This window comes from Acanthochromis polyacanthus, chromosome 12 (assembly GCF_021347895.1).
Source record: "Acanthochromis polyacanthus isolate Apoly-LR-REF ecotype Palm Island chromosome 12, KAUST_Apoly_ChrSc, whole genome shotgun sequence".
Classification (NCBI taxonomy): domain Eukaryota; kingdom Metazoa; phylum Chordata; class Actinopteri; family Pomacentridae; genus Acanthochromis; species Acanthochromis polyacanthus.
In genome coordinates, this window is record NC_067124.1 from 23,342,350 (window position 1) to 23,363,805 (window position 21,456).

Consider the following 21,456-nt stretch of genomic DNA (forward strand, 5'->3'; position numbering starts at 1 on the left):
AGGCTGACTGGTGAACCATTTCCAAATCATTCCTGTGAACTTAACATCTCTCTCAGCACTCAGTCATGCTGTACGGAGCCTCTTTCTTCTTTTCTGCCACCCCTATTCTCCGAGAGGTCTCCCGTGCTTCCAGCCCTCCCCGGCAGCTCCTTCCTTCCTGTCAGATTGTGTCTGTCAGGGGGGGGGGTTTGGGTTGCCCCTGGAGATGGCAGGCCGAAACATTCGAGGTGGTGCGATGTGGCCCTGGTGGGCCGGAGTGATGAGGATCTGCTGAGGGGCGACATCAGGGTAGTGGTGGTGGTCCTTGCTGTGAGAAAGCTGTGAGGGGGTACAGCATAGGGGGAGGTCAGGTTGGTCCAACGATGGCTCAGCAAGTGGTTTTGCATCTATTCTCAAATCTGAATGACAGAGGAAATGGGAAGCGATGTGATTATGTGTGTGAATACCCGCTAGTGTCACCGAGTTCTTTTGCATTTATTGATTTTGAATCCTGCAGTGAATCCACTCATTGAATCTGAATAATTTCTAACTCTCATCAAGTCGTCAAATCGTTTTTTATTTATGTTGCCCAATATCACAAAATTGCCTCTGAGGGCTCTACAGTCTGTACAACTCACAGCACCCTCTGCCAAGAGACATTTGTTCAGAGGAGGAAAAATCCTCTATCGAGACTTTTCAAGTATCTATTCTATTCTAACTCAGTCTTAATGTAACAGTAGCAAAGTTATTTTACACAAATTACTCACAGAATTAGCTGCAGTTGGAGTAGTTATTATTGACGATATTTGTTATTTAAACCAACAAATGGCATGGTCAGTATCTACTAGAAATGAGAAATTTTGCAAGTTGTTTCCTTAAGAAAGACCTGAGCATAAGATAAAAAATAAAAGGAACACAGTTACTTCATCCAGCTGGAACTTGGCAACCCTAAGTAACACTGAAAGTCAGTTTCACTTCAGCAAGTGTAATAATTCTAAAGTTTGGATTTCCTCAAAATTCATGATGATAGCAGTCTCCTCTAAATAGTAGGTCCTGTTTCTTACAGGTTTTTCAGTCCTCTGTCTCACATGTCTTTGACAGACCACCACAAATACACTTCAAATTTAATCACTGCATCTCTCCATACAGACTGAGAAGCAGCTTTTGTTCATCTTCTACTACACTGCAGATATTATAAAGACGCACCAATCCAGTCATCCAGTTTGCTGCAAATACTGACCCTATGAAGTAGATCAGCTATCAGCCAGATGTGACCAATCCACATTATCTAGTTTCTTTTGAGTCTAGGTATCACGCTTGGTACAGAGAGAGAAAACCATGCATTTCTACCTGTAACTGAAACCTGAAGAAATTTTTAGCTGCTTTCAGATTGATTTAAGCCAAGGACAGACGTCAACGCAGGATCGTCTGGCTAAAATAGTTGAACGAGACTGAACTTTAGTCGCAGTGCAATTTTGAACTAGCAACCAGCTATTCTGGCAAAACAAATACATACAATTACGCATTCCTGAATGTTGTGCTGTGTTTGTGTGGTAAAAGATAAAAAACAAACTTCTTCTGCCTTTTTAGTATGAATCAGTGTCCAACCCCTCATATGCTGTACATCTACCTGTTGTCACATGACAAAGGTTTCTATATCCTACATCTATAGCCATACTATGAGAGAAATAAGCAGCCAACCCTAAGGCTGATCATTTCCACCTTAAAAGTGTAGCAAAGTGATGAAAATCTCAAAAACACAAATTCAGACTTCCTTTGTTTCATACAAGACAATCGGAAGGAACCAGTCCTGTCAACTTGCAGAGGGGAACTTTCATTATAATTTTTGTTCTTGAGAATTGATTCGCATATTACAGCTTTTGATTGTGTAGCATAGAATAGTTTTACAGTGTTTGAGCAGTGTTGTAGGTGAGCTGGTGTGCTCAAGCTGCAGTGAGGGGAGGATGTCGAGAGAGGTGTGGACTTTTTATTCTATAGTAGGCAACTGTGTAGAGTTTGATCGAAGCCACTTTAAGGCAGGAAGGGATTTTTTTCATGGAAAAAAACATTCAAATACGGAACTTTGACACATTAGGATGAATTTTTTAGGGATTAAATGAATGACCGGAGAGGGAATTTAAGCTATTAAATGGACCTTGACTTGACAATGAGGGCTCATTCTCGACTTGATTTATACTAAAACTGAAATAACTAAATTGACAACAGATGTGGAAGAATTAAACAATCCAGTTGTTTGTGGAACAGTGCATTTTGTCGTTCATGAATGGGCACTTGCTTTGCAGCATGCTACAATGTCAGCATGTGTGCTGCACTGAGCTATCTGCTGGAAACGGCAGCGCTCTCGTCACACACTGGGTTAAGTGACAAATGGGCCAAACTCTCACAAAGCTGGTGCAGTCCTTTAAGAATGTAGTTCACCCCCTCCTCCTCCCTCCTCCCTTCCAGCCTCAAATGACCTTTCCTGGCAAAGCGAACAGTCAAACATCCTCTCTCTTGGCCCCCACCGCCTTTCCCTCAAGGTGAAGTCATTGACTATTCAGCCACTTGCGATGCCTGTCTTTGCACTTGTAATGTTGCCTGGGATGCGTCCTTCGCCTGAGGAAAACTACGTCTCTCTCTCTCTCTCTCTGTGTCTCTTTACCCTCCATGCTGTATGTGGTCATGGCAACAGGCCATACGCCCAGCACCAGAGAATGTGTGATTCTTAGAAAGAGTGAGTCAGACAGATGGTTGATAAGTTTAAAAACGAAGGAATAATTTCATTTAATTAGTCAGACATTAAGGGAGGATGTTCAGGAGGATTTATGTCAAATGTGTCTATTTAATGTCCATGTGATGTAAAGATGAATGAAGTTAGTGTGACAGGAAGATGAAAATTTTAAATCTCATTTATTCCAGTTCTTCAGACTGTTTTAGAGGCTATTCCTCTACTAAAGTCCCACCTTGAAAATGATTTCTCCTTAAATGTATTCATTTTTTTCTTTTTATTTTCAGCACTTTTCTTTCAGCTTGTTGAATTACTCTCAGATTTGTAGATGGAATGTTGATAGCATCCAGAGCTGAAGTATGTTTAGTCAAGTATCATACCTATTTTTAAATCTGACGTACTTCTGCTTGTACTCCACCGTATTACAGTAGGAAATAATGTACTTTTCACTTTACTGCATTTCTCTGAAAACTTTAGGTATGAGGGGGCTTACAAATACAATTTTTTGCACACAAAATATATAAACAGCTGGTCATAAAAAAACTACCCAACAGTTTGTACAAGTGCAGCTAAAATGATTACTCGATTAATCAATTACTAGTCACAGAAAATGTGCAGCTTTTGTGTATAAAACATATAGAGCACTCGTGACTACTTTTCTAACAATTCTCAAACTTTTTACTTACCAACCAGTTAATGGATTATCAGAAAAGACAACCAACAGACTAGTTGACACTGAATATGTACATGTTTGCTAAATATAGCAGTCACCACGGACGTTTTTCTGCATTATTCGCTTTCACATTGATTACTTGAAGTAAATTTTTGTGGCACTACTTTTACTGAAGTAACATTTTCAATGCAGGGCGTTTACTTACATCAGAGTGCTTTTACCATGGTACCGGAACTTTTGCTTAAGTAAAGGATGTGGATGCTTCCTCCAACACTGTCCTGAACATCTAACAACCCAGTTAAATCTGTCAAAAACAGTAGGAGAGAAAAAGCAACTACAATATCATGAATAAATTTTTTCCAGAGAGCTGAGAAGATTACGTTTATATATAACTGCACTTAGATGCTGTTAAGCTCGTTTGTAAAGCACGCTTTTTCACTGATGTGCTATCGACAAAAGATTTTGTTAAAATCGAGTTTTTCTCTGATACTTTGGTGTAGTGGTTTGTTCTAAATATTACAATATTTATGAACCTCAGTTACAGCGCAATGGCATAGAAACCACTTTCATTTGTGAGATGTTTTATCTAACACAGATGTTCTTCTTTGTACTCATTCAATCAAAATAGCTTTATGCCAGTTCAGTCCTTCATGTGTTCAAACTGTCACTTCAAACTGTCTATTAACAAATGAACTGCATCAAAAATTACAAATACTGGCCTGCATATTTCACCCAATTTTAATAGAATGTCATTTTATTTGCTGTTTTGGGCTAAAACTTTATGTTGATCTCTATTGAATCTCAAGGGCATCGTAAGGTAATTATCAACCTCAGCATTACTCGTGTCGGACTTTTCAAACAGTATCTACAAAAGGTATTCCCTTCCCTTGGAAATTTTTCCCTTTCATTGCTTTTTAAGTTTGATGGTGAGTGTAATTCTGCTTTTTTTGGCATGAATTAATAGAAAATATTCTTTCAGGTCAAAGTGAAAACAGATTTCAGTTATCTGGTAAACTGCATCAGGGTATCCTCTATGATTTTGGTATACTTAGATACAATCATTTTACCCTCTATTTTTTAAAGTTTTTCAGGTCCTGCTGCAGAGAAGCATCGTCACATTATGACAATATGACCATTATCACCATGCTTCTTGATAAGGATGGCGTGTTTATGAAGATGTATAAAGTTTGGTTTCTGCCAAACATAGTGTCTAGTCTGATGGCCAAAATGCTCAATTTTGGTCACATCTAAACACTAGCTGAGATTGAACGTTATGTGTTTTCAAGGGTGGTTGCTTTTCCTTTTACCCTGTTCTTATTTAAATCTTATGGATGTGGGAACCTGTAACTCTACGGCTCTTTTTTTAATATTTTATTTTTGGGGTCTTTTTCAGCTTTTATTGAAAGGTATAGTCAAGAGACAGACAGGGAACATGGGGGAAAGACATGCAGCAAAGGGCCGCGAGCAGGAATCAAACCTGGGCCACTACATCGGGGACCAGCCCCTATACTTGGCTCGCCCGCTTAACCTGTTGAGCTATAAGGGCGCCCCAACTCTACAGCTCTTTTAAAGTAAAATGATTTGAATTTGAACAGAGTTATCATTTCTGTCTTCAAAGGTGTGAATTTGTAAGGGTGGGGTCAAATTTAAGCATTAAAATAACATTTGGATGATTGTTCATTAATCCTGTTTAGATTATAAGTCTATCTCTTCTGAGACCCTAAAAATAACCTTTAATTTTCTTCATCATCACAACATTACCACTCCTTTCAATCAAAAAAGAAATGCTTATTGACATAATTCTGATGTCTGGTTCCACTCTGACACTCTCATTCATCCTCAGCTATGACAGACATATAGTCTGGCTTCCTCTCTGCTCTCCACAGGCCTCCTGTAAAAGAGCTTGTATAAAAGATTAAAGGGCCTGGATTCAGCCTCATTTACTTCCTCCACTTGAACTGCTGGTTAATGCAGACCCTCAGGTGAAGTGTTGTCAGGTCTTATCACCCAGAGTAAAAAGTCACCCGCTGTTTTCTGTTTGGCAACGGCTGAAGTGCACTGACCAATAATGTTTCAGCAGCTGCAAATTCTACGTTAGAAAAGAGAATCTGAACAGGTATCTACAGGTATCGATTGTTGTATTTTTTATTCTTCTAGCTGTAGCACCTGATCTTTTATTTACTTACTTCTGTATTCTTCTACAGAAAAGCAAAATTTAGGACAGTGCAAAAGAAAAATTAATGGATGTTTCTGAAGTCCGGCATAGGATGTGATGCTCTGTACTAAAAAATATGATGATAATTTAACTTAAACAGCACATGTGCATGGGCACAAAACTGGGCAGAGTGGACAACGCCAATGTGTTTAAATTTTCTGACAGTTGAATGTTTCTCTACGGAGACAATCATACGTCATACAAAGGCAATTTAGTGATAGTAAAGCTTTGGTCTAATTGTGAATTGGTCATAAAGTCCATCCATTCATCCATTCTCTATACACCGCCTTATCCTCACTAGGGTCGCTGGAGCCCATCTCAGCTGACTCGGGCGAAGGCAGGGGACATCCTGGACAGGTCGCCAGTCTGTCACAGGGCTACATATACAGACAAACAATCACACTCACATTTACACCTACGGGCAATTTAGAGTATAACCTCAGCATATTTTTGGACTGTGGGAGGAAGCCGGAGTACCCAGAGAAAACCCATGCATGCACAGGGAGAACATGCAAACTCCATGCAGAAAGATCCCAGGCCCACCCCGGGATTTGAACTGGGGATCTTCTTGCTGCAAGGTGAACGTGCTAACCACTACTCTACTGTGCAGCCCAGCAGGTTTAATGGTAATTGAAAATTGGCAGTGGGAGTGAGCTTTGTGATTGACTGGTGATTTCGCCCCAATTTTAAAAGAAGTAGATTCTACTCTATATAGGATAAAGCTCATGCGTCTTATGGATGAATGGATGGAGCTTCAGACAGATGTTGTCTCATACTTTATGGGACAGGTGGGGGCAGCATGGCTCAGTGAGTAGAGTGGCCGTCCTGCAACCAGAGGGTCACTGGTTTGATCCTTGACCCGGAGAGCTCATGTCAAGGTGTCCCTGAGTAAGACACAGAACCCCTAATTGCTCCTGATGGGTCGTGGTTAGCGCCTTGCATTGCAGCTTCCCATGAATGGGTGAATGTGACATGTAATTATAAAGTGTTTTGGGTATCTTTCAGGTATAGTAAAGCACTATATAAATACAGACCATTTACCATTTATAACATGCCAATAAGAGAGATAAAAATCTGATTAGAAACTCTTACATTGTCTCATTTAGCAATTTTTCACGAAGTACATGGTATGTACCATGCACTTACTCGCCCACAAATTTCATTTGGGTGGAGTTCTCTAAAATTGAACACATAAAGTTGTGTATTTACTTAAAATGACAGTTATCAAAATGTCAGTTTTGTTTTTGTTTTACAGTACTGAATCGTTTCAGACTGCTAAATCAACCCAATAAACATACTAAAGGCCTCTATCCGACAACAGAATAGTAGTATGTCAAAAAATAGTGTTTGTGTAGACATGTATAACTTGTATTTGTATGATGACGTTTTAGATCTTTCCACTTAAACAGCTGCACCATACAGCTGCCATTTTCAAAAGTTGGAAATTAGCTGATGGTCCCTCCCCTTCGGCTATGCAGCCAAAATGGCCATCATTAAGGGTGGAAAGTGTCCAAAGTTTCATCCTTAACTTTTTGATGGTTTTAAGTACACCATTTAGTTCCCAGAACACACTGCATGTTGCTGTAATTGCCAGTGTAAATGCACTTTTGCTCTCAATATAGGAAGTGTGAATATGGAGGAAGCCAATTTGAAACATCTGTTACCTCTATAGATTGAATTGAAATTAGCTTTCTCTTGAAGAAATCTGATTGTGTACACGAATAGTGTCTCATCTACATTTAAGTGCGTTCACTGAGTTAGTCCTTCTGTGAACTGGGGATCAGTTTTACTTTTTGTTTTTAGTTTCTTTCTTTGCAGTTACAAGGGTGGCATGTCTTCATGACAAAAATGCAGCATAGTAATAGACAGAGTTGGGGTTTTTTTTTTCAATTAACTTGTGTGGAGATTACTTGGTGGCAGCGTTTGGTGATATTACAACCCCAGTCACCTCATGCAGCTTTTGGTAATATAAATGCTTTCTCTCCTTGGATCCAAGCCTTTCACCGTTTAAGGTGTTTGTCAGCCGATGTTCTGAGGAAAAGCAGACTAAAGTTATCCCTGAAACAGAAAATGGTTTTGCAACATATAGTAGGGGAAACATATACTGCAGGGAAATCGGGATTACAACAAAAAACAAGACAGAGAAAGAAACAGTGAATATACAGCAGGATAAGAGGAGAGGTAATAATGGTAAATCTAGTTAAGTTGTCGGTTGGGCTTCAATCCGACCCTCCAGGGAGTTTTGGGGGGAAAATCAGAATTCAGCTCACATTCTGCAGCTCCTGAAGTCTGACTCACAGCAGCTAGAAAGCTCCAAGGACACACAGGCAGTCCTTCTGTCTGTCTGAGTCTGTCTGTCTGCTTCATGCACACACATACACACAGAGTGCATTTACCCAGTAGAGCTAAAGAAAATCGTCAGCCAACATCATCAACATTAGTGTTTGCATTTTCGTCATGTTTCCGAGCAACTGCAACTTCAAGCCATAAATAAACTACAGTTCTTATTATATTTTGATTACTGATTGAGGCGTTCATCTGCGTCTTTGTCATCCTGCAAACAACTGATTCATTTAAAGTGAAATAAACATCTGCTTCGTATCCATTGTAAGCTTTATTTAACCATGGCGAGCATCACTATATTTAAAAAAAAATCTCTTCATTCACCCTTGGGTGAATAACCAATAATAACAGTAACTTACAAAGAAGAATACAATTATAAATCCATCAATAAAATGCCTAACGCGATTATGAAAAAGGCAGTAGAAACAACTGGAATAGAACCTCGAAGCAACCTAAGGGGGTTCTACAATCATACAATAAAGAAATGACCAATCTGAAACAATCCTTTGTGTTTTTAATTCAGTACTAATGCGAGATGAACACTGCAGTCAGCATTACTGTGATGGATAGAGTCATCATCCTGTCAGTTTTGCAGCAGAGCTACAGATTTGCTCACCGGCTTTTCCGTGTAGTTGCAGTTTACAAATGTTTTGAAGGTTGCCGACTTGCTACCTGTCTGCTTTGAGTTTGATGCACAGCTCAGAGTCAGTACTTACTTCTTCTCTTGTATGAGTCCCTGTAGCTTCTGAATTGTTTTCGCAGAGTGGAGCTCATATTCGGAGATATTTGCAGTTGTTCTTTTATGTGTTAGCTGGCTATTCTCGGTAGAAAGTTGTTACAGCTGTCCAAAGTTTAAAAAAAGATGCATACTTTAACAAAGATTTTAAAAAAATGCACTGCAAAAACAAAACAAAAAAAAGAAGGAAGAAAACTTCAATGAGGGAAAGAGCACCTGTAAAGCTGTCATCAGATGTCTGCAGTGAAGTCATATTTTTGATGTGGGAAGTCAAGTACACAAAATACTTGGCTTTAAAATGTTTTAAGTCTTTGAATGCTGTTTCTAGGCAACTGGAATCAAAAATGGTGCTTGGCCTTTTTAAAAATAGTCTACAGTGGTTGTCATGTTTAGTACCAAGAAATAAAATCCAACAACAAACACATTAAAATTTAATGACAACCAAACGGGTGTCAGCATTGTAAAAAACAAACAAACAAAAAAAAAAACAGTAAACTCGTGAACTTGGAGCTTTCAAAGATGCAGTAGTCTTTAATACCACATCAGTGGGTATCCAGAGAATGGCAAAAAAGGAAAAAGAGAAGTTGTCTGGCTTTATATTGTTCTGTATTTTCAATAACTCCCACCAAAAGATGAAACAACAGCAATCTGACAATACCTCCCCTTTGCCTCTTAGCTCAAAGCCCATTGGTTCTCACTGACCATGAAAGTCTTTTGAAAAAGCTCACACAGAGTATATAGTTCAAAGAAACTCCTGGCCACTATAGTTTAAAAAAAATATCTTACTCAAATGAGAAATTGTGGATTTATCGCAATTCTAACCTTTAGTATTTGGTATTTATTGAAGCAGGACAGCATTTGTGGAATTAAACTATACTGTGTTTACATGGTACTAAAGGACATTGTCACCCAGTGCAACAGTATGCCTCGCTCATTTTTAATCTTTTTTAGACAACAGTGGAGGAAGAAGAGATATCAAGCTCATGAATACTTATTAATATGTCTAGGATTAATTCATCATTTGCTTTGATAAGAAGGAAATTATAGATTATATGATGAAAGAGGTAATATTTGTTCATCATCAGGAATGGTGGTGTGATATGAAGTAACCAGTGAGATTTTAATCACACCAGCAGCTGGAAGGTAAATGTACGTGCACACTCTCAGTGGAGAATTCTTTGTCATATTCAAGTTCAAACATCACGTCCCTGCCCCTCCCTTCTTGTCTTTTACCCACAGACTGGATGCGCCTCTACCAGTGCTGCTGTGTGCCATCTGTCTCCTCGTCCTGCCGTCGCCCTCTACTTCCCAACACGACTCAGGTACACACCCCTCCCTCTCCGTCCCAACCATCCGCTGCTGACATCCTCAGCTTCATTAAATCATCTATGACCTCTGACATTTTCGGGCAGCGGGGTGGTCTTTAATTATTTCCTATCGCTTATTGTTTTTGCTGACATGCACACTCTTGAGACCGTTTTCAAGGATGTCAGAGTGTCCCAGCAGGAAAAATCAAGGTCATTTGACACGTCGACATAAATGTCTTTCTCTGGCTGCAGGTCTGTGCTACAGAACACTGAATTCTGTCTGTTTCTCAAGTGCCACCATGCAGTTAAAATCTTTTCAATTAGATGAAAATACCTCAACAGATTTTGGTCCTATTAAAATATTCAAGTTCCCCACAACATAAATTCTAATATCCTTGATTCCTTTTTTTTCTACCAGTAAGAATTTTATTTGTAATCATTGTAAAATGTCTGAATGCTTGTAAAAATAATGACTCTTTAACCATACTTTTTAAAAAACTTAATTAGCAAATTTGCCCACTGTTTGAAATACAGTTGTAAACATTACACCAGATAAACATCAGCATGTTCATATACAAACATTTGAATTTAGTGTACATCTTAGTCTTGTTTTAATGCCTTATGAATGTATTGTAAAAGTATCTGTACGTATATCACCTGTATTTAATATAAAACAGTTAAAAACAATGTCAGGATGTTGATGTTCTTTCTTGTCTCCAGGCTTAAAGGGGAACTTTGGTTTTTTTCAACCTGGGGTCTGTTTTCATATGTAATTTCATACATGTGAGTGATGGAGAAATGAATTTTCGACATAGCTCCAGTGTTTAGCCAGGCAGGCAGCTTAGCAGCTCAGCTAGCAGCTCGGCTAGCGAAAAGTATGGGGCAGCTGGCCCCCCGCGTCAAAGTCCTCCCTAACGTGCTTTTTGCCCCAAACTGACCGGCTCACATAGTCTCAATGAGTGTCCCACAACATACTAGAGATGAGAAGTGAACGAAAACCTCCACATTACCTGGCGATCGCTCTTTGTTGTGGTCTGTATCCAAATCTCAGGACGCTAGAAAGCAAATCTCATTCTGAAATCGCGCAATAGCTTGCGAAATCGCGTGAGCTCTCACGCGATTTCAGAACGAGATTTGCTTTCTAGCGTCCTGAGATTTGGATACAGACCACAACAAAGAGCGATCGCGATAGCTGAGCTGCTAAGCTGCCTGCCTGGCTAAATACTGGAGCTATGTTAAAAATTCATTTCTCCATCACTCACATGTATGAAATGACATATGAAAACAGACCCCAGGTTGAAAAAAACCGAAGTTCCCCTTTAATGCTAAGCTAGGCTAACTGTCTCCTGGTTTTAGCTCTGACATAACAGACAAACACAAGGATGATCCTTATCTTCTTGTTTGACTCAAGAAGACAATTAGAAAGTATGTTTTCACAAAATGTCACTTTATATATACTTTAAAGCTTGCCTTTCCCCAGATGATTCGAAGCTTCTCCAGGTAACCATCCCCACCACCCCGGTTGTGTCTGTCGTGCTGGGCGGCGCTCTGACTTTACCCTGCCTGGTGTCTTTGACCCACCCGCCCCCGTCCCCGTCCACTAATGGCCGCCACGCCGTGCTGTCCGTCCCCCGGGTCAAATGGAGCATTCTGACTCACGGCAAAGAGACGGAGATCCTGGTGGCCCGAGGTGACAGGGTGAGGGTCAGCGAGGCCTACAAGGACCGAGCCTCGCTGCTCAATTACGCCTACTCACCTGCCGACCTCACCCTGCATCTGGAGAGCCTGAGGCACAACGACACCGGCTTCTACCGCTGTGAGGTGCAGCAGGGCCTGGAGGATGCTGACGATGTGGTTCAGGTGAAGATCAAAGGTGAGACATAGATGGAAATACTATCTAATACTAAAAATCAGGCTGACAGAATAAGAAGATGTTGGGTAGGAAATAAATGTCAGAATTACTAAATGAATGAAATAGAAAAGCACTAATAGCTCAGACCTACGCTTTTATTAAAGTTGGAATACGCTTGATATTATAAGATTACGTTGGTGTTCTTGCAGAGCAGCAAGAACAAATGGACATGCTATGGATTCTGTAGCTACCTTATTGAAGCTGGTGTTTCTGCTGTTTTATTTGTCCCTTGGACATACACGGTTTCAGAAATTACTCTCAAATGAAACCTGCAATAATAGACTATTTGGGAAAGCAACACTGAGGCAACATCACCTTTAAAGGTGACATTGGTAAGTCAGTTGCTTATTTACATGTTCAAAGGAGAAAATGTCTCTCATTTAGAGTTATGTTTTTCCAATATTCTCTCTCTTGCTTTACTTTTTGGTCTCCAAAGGGAAATATATGGCTCATTAGCTTCTAAATTCTTCATTATATTCACCAGCTAGTCTCTAGACAAATAGGTACTCTTTATTGTCCTAGGATGAATAAATTTGTATTCACAATCTGCACATGTTTATGTCTCACAGGAATAGACCAAAGCACGGAATGCGAAGACTTGCAGTGGTGGAAAAAAGTTTTCAGATGCCCTTTAAATTTTATACAATCTCAAATATTATTTATTATTATAATATATATTTATTATTACATTTTTGACAGTTTCAGTGTGTCAGTTCTCAACATTGTATGTATCAAAGTCAACAAATAACAGAGAATGTGTTCAAAACTAAACAAAAAATAAACAATCCATCACATCATCAAATTAATATTTAGTAGTCCTACCATTAGCACACAGTAGAGCTATAATCCTGACTAGCATGTTTCCCACGAGCCTTTCACACTGCTGAGGGGTAATCTTGTCCCATTCCTCTTGAATTACCGCCTATAATTCTTCTGAATTCTTTGGTTTACGCTTTGAAACAGATCTTTTGATAATCCACAGATTTGAAATGGGACTCATGTCCGGGGATTGAGCTGGCCACTCTACTGGATACTGAGCTCCTGCAGCCAAGTTACACTGGCCCTGGATGTGTTCAAGGGGCATTATCTTATAGAAATGTCCAATTTTGGCCTCGATGGAACAGTGCAGGTGCAAAACGGAGCATGTGAGTTTGGAGAATAGCATAATACTTGGCAGAGTTCAATGTGGCATCTCAGACAGTGAGATGACCAACACCAGCAGCACTCATACATCCCCAAACCATGATACTGCCTCCACCATGCTTGACAGTAGGTACTGTACATACTGGAGATAATGCTTCACCTTCTGCGTACTGTCACATTAGCAGGAGGAAGATCAAGCTGGAAACTGGACTCATCTGACCACATAATTTTCTTCCAATTCTTGGCTGTCCAGTTCTTGTGTGCTTGGGTCCAACGACGCTGGGCTAACCTCTTTCTCATTGATCAAGGGCTTCTTGACAGCCTTGTAGAACCTTAAGTCGTGATCTCAAAGTCAGCTAAGTAGAGTGCAGATGGAACACTGGACTACAGTTTGGTTTGACCACTGCTGCTAAAGCTCCTGTGATGTCATTCTGCAGTTTTCCCTGCACATGTGGCTCAAGATGCAGTTATTTCTTGCAGAAGAAACCCTTGGATGCCCAGATCTTGGTTTGTCTGTGAGTCAATATGTGTGGTGTCTCAACTCTGGGTCGCTCTACAGTGTTCTACAGGACATCATGAAATGAACAAATGGTCTCTGGAGAGCTGGAAAAGGCTACTGTGTCTCTACTGTTACTGTATCTACATTATGCAGTCCACTTTCATGTGTGATGAATGGTCGTCTCACTCAGGGCACCAGCCAGCTAACAGATTATGGATAACCTGACCACAGTCATTTGTGAACTAATATATCAGGCTCTGAATGCTACTTTCACTATGTTTGCATTAAGTGTAGACAATAGAAATTCCAGTGTAACACTCACTAATCTTAAAATTGCATTAAAGTAATTTAGGTTTTTAGACAATGCCAGTCTTCCAAACTAAATAACAAAAACTTCTAAAATGAGCCATAGGCATGTATTGTGATTTGTAGTCCTGCTATCTCAACTTTTTTTATGGGAATGATCTGGGATTGTCTCCCAGAGGAGGAGACAAGCCCGAAAGGAAAATCAGAGTGGTAAAATAATGCTGATTCATCCTCTGATGAAGATACATTTTTATATTTTGTTAGAACTTTTTTCAGTTATTAGTTGAAGAAAAGTACTTTTAACCATTTAAAGATATTTATATAGATTGCAATCAAAGAGGAAATGAAAAACATGTACACCTCTCTAAGGCACCACTTGTTTCTTTGTGGATATAAAACTTTTGAGAGAATTTAAAATCCTACTCAGTGCCTAATTAGACAGGAAGTCTGACTACAGCTGGGTAATGAACTGAAGATTTACCAGTATTAGTAATAACCTATGAAGCTAGTTTTGCTCAGGTCAAGATGTTAAATTAATTCAGGTAAATTTATTGTGCTTCATCACCTTATCTTTGCATGAGGAAGGAAAGATGTTCTGATAACATATGCAAATTTGAAAGCAAAATCACATTACTATTACTTGTCAAAGAAGTGATCTAATATGAGACATATGTATTCATGCAAATTAAGCATTGGTAACACATATTCATGTGTACATATGTAGACTAAAGTGCAGTAATTACTCACTGTCACTGATTAGGATTTGATTTCCCCATGTGGCTCCACATACACACGTGGACAAAATTGTTGGTACCCCTCAGTTAAAGAAGGAAAAACCCACAATTCTCACTGAAATCACTTGAAACTCACAAAAGTAACAATAAATAAAAATTTATTGAAAATTAAATAATCAAAAACAGCCATCACTTTTGAATTGTTGATTAACATAATTATTTAAAAAACAAACTAATGAAACAGGCCTGGACAAAAATGATGGTACCTCTATAAAAGATTGAAAACTATTTGACCAGAGTGACATGATTAACTCAGGTGTGTCATTTAATTGACATCACAGGTGTTTCCAAACTCATAATCAGTCAGTCTGCCTATTTAAAGGGAGACAAGTAGTCACCCTGCTGTTTGGTGAAAAGGTGTGTACCACACTGAACATGGACAACAGAAAGCGAAGGAGAGAATTGTCCCAGGACATCCGAAAAAAAATGATAGACAAACATCTTAAAGGTAAAGGCTATAAGACCATCTCTAAACAGCTTGAAGTTCCTGTGACAACAGTGGCTCATATTATTCAGAAGTTCAAGATCCACGGGACAGTAGCCAACCTCCCTGGACGTGGCCGCAAGAGGAAAATTGATGACAAATTGAAGAGACGGATCGTTGGAATTGTATCCAAAGAGCCCAGAGCAACCTCCAAAGAAATTAAAGGTGAACTCCAAGGCCAAGGTACATCAGTGTCAGATCGCACCATTCGTCGTTGTTTGAGCCAAAGTGGACTTCATGGGAGACGACCAAGGAGGACACCACTGCTGAAAAAAACTCATAAAAAAGCCAGACTGGAATTTGCAAAAATGCATGTTGACAAGCCACAAAGCTTCTGGGAGAATGTCCTTTGGACAGATGAGACCAAACTGGAGCTTTTTGGTAAGGCACATCAACTCTATGTTCATAGACTCAAAAACCAAGCATACGAAGAAAAGAACACTGTCCCTACGGTGAAACATGGAGGAGGCTCAGTAATGTTTTGGGGCTGCTTTGCTGCATCTGGCACAGGGTGTCTTGAAAGTGTGCAAGGTACGATGAAATCTGAAGACTATCAAGGCATTCTGGAGAGAAATGTGCTGCCTAGTGTCAGAAAGCTTGGTCTCAGTTGCAGGTCATGGGTCTTCCAACAGGACAACGATCCAAAACACACAGCCAAAAACACCCAAGAATGGCTGAGAGAAAAGCGTTGGACTATTCTAAAGTGGCCTTCTATGAGCCCAGATCTGAATCCCATTGAACATATGTGGAAGGAGCTGAAACATGCCATTTGGAGAAGACACCCATCAAACCTGAGACAACTGGAGCTGTTTGCTCATGAGGAGTGGGCCAAAATACCTGTTGACAGCTGCAGAACGCTCATTGACAAATACAGAAATCGTTTAATTGCAGTGATTGCCTCAAAAGGTTGTGCAACAAAATATTAAGTTATGGGTACCATCATTTTTGTCCAGCCCTATTTCATTAGTTTGTTTTTTTAAATAATTATGTTAATCAACAATTCAAAAGTGATGGCTGATTTTGATTATTTAATTTTCAATAAATTTTTATTTATTGTTACTTTTGTGAGTTTCAAGTGATTTCAGTGAGAATTGTGGGTTTTTCCTTCTTTAACTGAGGGGTACCAACAATTTTGTCCACGTGTGTACGGTAGTGCTGATAATGCAGGATGGCAGCTGAAAAAATTGGCCAATTCTGTCTGTGCATCTGATGTCACATATCCACAGATCTTCTTGTCAGTGTGAACACAAACAGGACCAGAACCAACAGCTCACAATAACATTTCTGACTTTTATATTTAAAGGCCCATCTAGGGACAAGAGTTGGAAATTAGCATTTGCTATAAACTCTCTGTGCAGCACATCAGATTCATGCTTAGTGATGGAACTATGTTAAACTGCATCGTCCCTATCAAATAAATAAATTCAAAATTTCTTTTCCTGTGTTGACAAGCGACAAGTGCAAGCTGAGCACTTTAAGTGATATTGATTTCTGTGAATACATTGTTTAACTACATCTCACAGGCACCATGCTGAAAAATCATTAATTGTGTTTTACAACTGATCAAGACAATAATATAGCAATGGTTTTAGCATTGACATCTTTTTAATGTGCAATTCACCCTGCTTCTAATATTGGAAAATTGGAATGAAGACATAAAACAGCACTGCCAAGGATTCACAAAGCTCTCTTTCTGTCTTTTTACAGGAGTGGTGTTCCATTATCGTGATGCATCCAGCCGGTACGCCTTCACTTTTGAGCAGGCCAGAGAGGCCTGTGAGGACATCGGGGCTGAAATTGCCTCCCCAGAGCAGCTCCTCGCAGCCTACAACAGTGGATACGAGCAGTGTGACGCCGGCTGGCTCTCTGATCACTCAGTCAGGTAAGAAAATGGTCCCGTGTCAAACAGGACATATCACTCTCACGCTTTTGGTCTCTGAGCTTGAAAATTCTGCATTTTGTTTTGTGAACAAGTGAGGATTGTTCTGTATATGTTTGATAAGTGCCCAAATCATTCCTGCAGCTCCACTCAAACAAAACAACAACTCTGCATTGCTAGACTGACATGTTGCTGTCTGTGTAGCTAAGAGAGCATCCATGATGGAGGTCAGTCAGTCTGAAGGACTGACGGTGTACCACTCGGCCAGCTAACATTTGATACGCTCTTTATGTCTGCACATCCCAACACACAGATAATCAAGAATCTGAGAGGCACTCATCTGATCTCAGACCAAACATTTATATGCACTTCAACACTCGGAAAAGGGCTCATAAAAGTGTGACGTTTGGGGTGCTGCCATTACAGACGAAGAGGTACTTGGTGCTTCAATGACGGGTGACATTGCTGTCTGCAGATATCCCATTCAAATGCCAAGAGAGGGCTGCTTTGGAGACATGGATGGAATGCCAGGGGTGAGGAATTATGGACTGTTGGAGCCTGATGAGCTGTATGACGTCTACTGCTACATAGAGAACATTCAGGGTAAGACAACCTCAAGGAAATTCTAAAATGTTTAACAACTTTTGACATTTTTTTCTACTCTTGCTCACCCCTGTGAGTTACAATAACATTTTGTTAATATATTTAACTGCTGTGATTTTAAAATTCAGTGATATCGATGCAAAAAAAATATAAGTGGGTTAGCCTGTGCTGTATCATCATAAGTATGTGTTTTTTGTATTCTGTTTTTTTGTAGTTTTAGACTGATTTCAGTGAAGGGAAATCTTAATGCCACAACATACAATTATTAAATGAAAATTGTCTACGGTTTGTTTCTTTGTATAAACACGACAATGACCTTTTGTACAAAACCGGGATGAATACAACACAACACTGATTTATGTTTAGTTATTTTTTAGCAATAGAAAATAACTACTGTTTTGCAAGTTTTTATAAATTACACAAAAACAACAATTGAAAGGATTAAGAAATTCCTTAGGACTCCAGCCTTACCTGCTACCAAGCCAGTTTTAATACCTAAGTGGAACTAAAATCTAACAAACCTGACTCATCTCAGGTACAGCCACCACTATTCCTAGTCTGCAGTAAGTTCAGCTATTGTTATGTGAAAAAAAGGCATGTTGGAACAATCTGCATTTAAGCCCTTGTAGCTGAAGAGGGACACATGCCTGCAGCCAGTTTCCAACGACTTGGTTGAAAAACTACAGTTTTGAAATGAGCTTTTAACAATGACATGAGCGTCATCTTCATGTATCCACATCCTCGATGCCATATAGTTATTGTCCAAGATTTAAGAACACATTATGAGTAAATATGATTATTTAGTGCAAATAAAAATTGTGTGCACATATAATTATGAAAACAATAATAGGATAAGGATAAAGGCTCTGTAAAACAATAGGGGCATTTTAACCTTGGTGGTTTATTGTCGAATTGTGTTTTTGTTCACAACTTATCTGATTTATGTGATCACTCATTTTGCTGCTATATTAGTCTTGATGCATGCCTTGATTACAGTTAGTAAATAGAAAGCAAAATTTAAGAGGAAAAAAATAAATCATGACAAAACTTCCAAAATATGAACCCAATTTTCAAGAGTCTTGATTTAGATTCCTTATGTGATTATGCCTAGCAGGTAAAGCTGCAGCAAACGTAACCACTAGAATGTCATAAAAACCTGACCCTTGTCTTTCCATTCAAAGGTGAGGTGTTCCATGGCTCTGCCCCCCAGCGTTTCACCTTCTGGGAGGCCAAGGCCTACTGTCTGAGTCACGGAGCTGAGCTGGCCACCACAGCTCAGCTGTACGCAGCCTGGAATGATGGACTGAACCACTGCAGCCCGGGGTGGCTGGCAGACGGGAGCGTGCGATATCCAATCGTCACCCCTAGAGAGCGCTGTGGAGGCGGTGAACCTGGAGTCAGAACCGTTTACAGATACAGCAACCAGACGGGCTTCCCTGAGACTAATTGTCGACACGACGCCTACTGCTTCAGAAGTAAGAGAAAAATCATTTGAGATATCTGGTTTATTTTCTGCCTGCTGATCTACTGTAAATGGGCAGTTTCCTGCAAGATTTACCCCAAATAAATTGTATGGTCAAGGCATATATAACAGGACAGAAAGGAAGAAGAAATGTGGCCCTAAATTCCACTTTAATTTTAACCTTTTTCCTCACAAAATACTGGATAATTGAACCCCATCTATTATTTTGCATTCTGAGAAGGCTACGTGTAAAATAAAGTGCTGATGGAACTATTTACAACTCATAAAGCCTTTGTAATAAGTTTCCCTGATGTTGACTAACTTGTTAACAACAATAGCCAAGATCACATGGACTGTTTTTTGTGTTTTGCATGTAGGTAAGCTTCCTTTGTTTGTCAGGTTTCACAGCATTAGGACCAGGTCCAATGAAATCCTGGCAGTATAACTAACATTTTTTTTAAATTCTGCCCTTTACTCCAGGTGATAATGGCCTTTACACAGAATCTCCGCAGGATTTTCTTGCCACTGAGCCAGAGGACATTGGCCAAGACATTGTTTTCTTTACTAATCCTGCTCAGGAGGAGGTCAGCCAGAGTGAGGTAACACCCACAATAGTTGAAGAGGTGCAACGTGCCCTGATGACAAATCCAGCAAAACAGGACCCTGTTGAGACTCACTCTACAACATTAGATTATGACAAGGAGCCTCTCCTCACAGTAGACCGTCCTCAGTCTGTAACTCCTCTGTCTGAGCATCAAGAGCATCTGCCCACCAAAGACACCTGGACACCCATAGAGAAAGCCAGCTACCCTGAATCCTATCAGCCAGCACCTGAAGAAAACCCAGACACAGATGATGAAGAGTCTCATGTGCATCCACCAACTTCCCCAACAGATGATAATGAAGTAACTGTTGCCGAAGACTCCAATATACCCTCAACTGATCCATCAACTATAGTGAATAAAAACACCTTAGAGCCTCACATTTCTGACACTGAAAGCCCAGATACTCTAGATGTCAATGCAACATCTGGAGCTGATGTGTACGAGCAGCTCAACAGCTCCTCAGAGGTGCATCAGGAGAGTGATCTCCCTGTTTTACAAGAGGACCACACTCCAGATGCCCACTTGGAACACGCCTCTGGAACAGAGCTGGCCTACTCGAGCACTTCTTCTGATGTTTTAGAACAGCCAGAAGAAGCCAGCACTGGTACTGCTGAGGAGACGACTTCACTCCACGCCGAGGAAACAGATGTTCACTCCAGCACTCTGTTACCATCTCTTGATAAAAGTACATCTGAGAACCATCAAACTGAAGAGGACACTGAAGGGGAGAGTGGAAATCTTCCACCAGATGAAGAAATACAGAACTCTGTGACGCATAGTTTGGTTGGTATGGACACTGCTGTCACCTCTGAAGTGGCACCTACATCTAATTCAAGTAGGTTATGAATATTAAACACCCCTTTTGGTGCAAATCTTTTTTTAACCCTATCCATATGTTTTTTTACATGCTGTAAGACATATCATGAGTGAAATAAGCAGTCAGTGCGACTGATGAGCATTTCCACCCTAAAACTGGAGTGTGCCTATGACAATCTCAAAAACACAGATTCAGACATTTGAGGTGTTAGATGTAACAAATCAAAGGAACCAATCCAATAAACTTGCATTTTTTTTCAACCAGACCATTATTCTCCTTCAGAATTGGTTTGAATGACCGTTATTCCAAAACTATAACTTGCCATCGTGCAGTGTAGAGTAGTTACAGGACGTTTTTGAGAGAGCAATGTCCAGCACATGGCACTGATGGCTTATTTTCCTGACAATATTTCTTTTTGCATATTAAAACACCACATAGACGTGATAACAGGATCTCAAAAACTGATTTTCCCTGAATGGGGTCTTTAAATTTCCTATTTAGAGCCTTAAAATGTGAATGACCTTTATCTGATCAGCAGTAAACATATCATTTTCAGCATGTTACTTCCCTAAAATATTTTTAAACAGCAACATACTGTCCTTTGGCATGGGAGCGTGACATGTTAACTTCAGTATCGTAAAATTATTGTGGAAATCAGATTTCCTTCTGGAGTATAAATATGTTAATTTCCAAGTAAAAGTGCAGCTGAAATGTTTAAAAATGTGACCAGTTGGTGGTGCTAGATGAAAAGTCAGGTCATGAAAAGATGTTGAGTGCCTGTCCTAAATTTCATAATAATCTATCCAAGATTTCACTCTAAATTCAAGTATTGATATACTTAAAAAAAAAAAAACTGTATTAATAAATGAAACGTAAAGAAAATGTTTACAAATGACAGTACGTAGTCTCCTGTACAACTTGTTTTTAGGCCAGATAATATTTTATAGACATCTGATGCCTCTATCCTATTT

General features: G+C 39.7%; 1 protein-coding gene across 2 annotated transcripts in view; it reads left to right on the forward strand.

Annotated features, from left to right (window-relative positions):
• The window catches only part of bcan (brevican), a 37,711-nt gene that overhangs the window by 6,296 nt on the left and 9,959 nt on the right, over positions 1-21,456 (forward strand). The window contains exons 2-7 of one of the 2 annotated variants that reach the window (XM_051956741.1): positions 9,914-9,996; positions 11,447-11,854; positions 16,827-17,001; positions 17,474-17,601; positions 18,783-19,076; positions 19,544-20,503. In XM_051956741.1, the coding sequence (XP_051812701.1) occupies positions 9,914-9,996; positions 11,447-11,854; positions 16,827-17,001; positions 17,474-17,601; positions 18,783-19,076; positions 19,544-20,503 (2,048 nt within the window). The remainder of the gene's footprint in view (positions 1-9,913; positions 9,997-11,446; positions 11,855-16,826; positions 17,002-17,473; positions 17,602-18,782; positions 19,077-19,543; positions 20,504-21,456) is intronic. The other variant, XM_022206422.2, reaches the window with a different exon arrangement.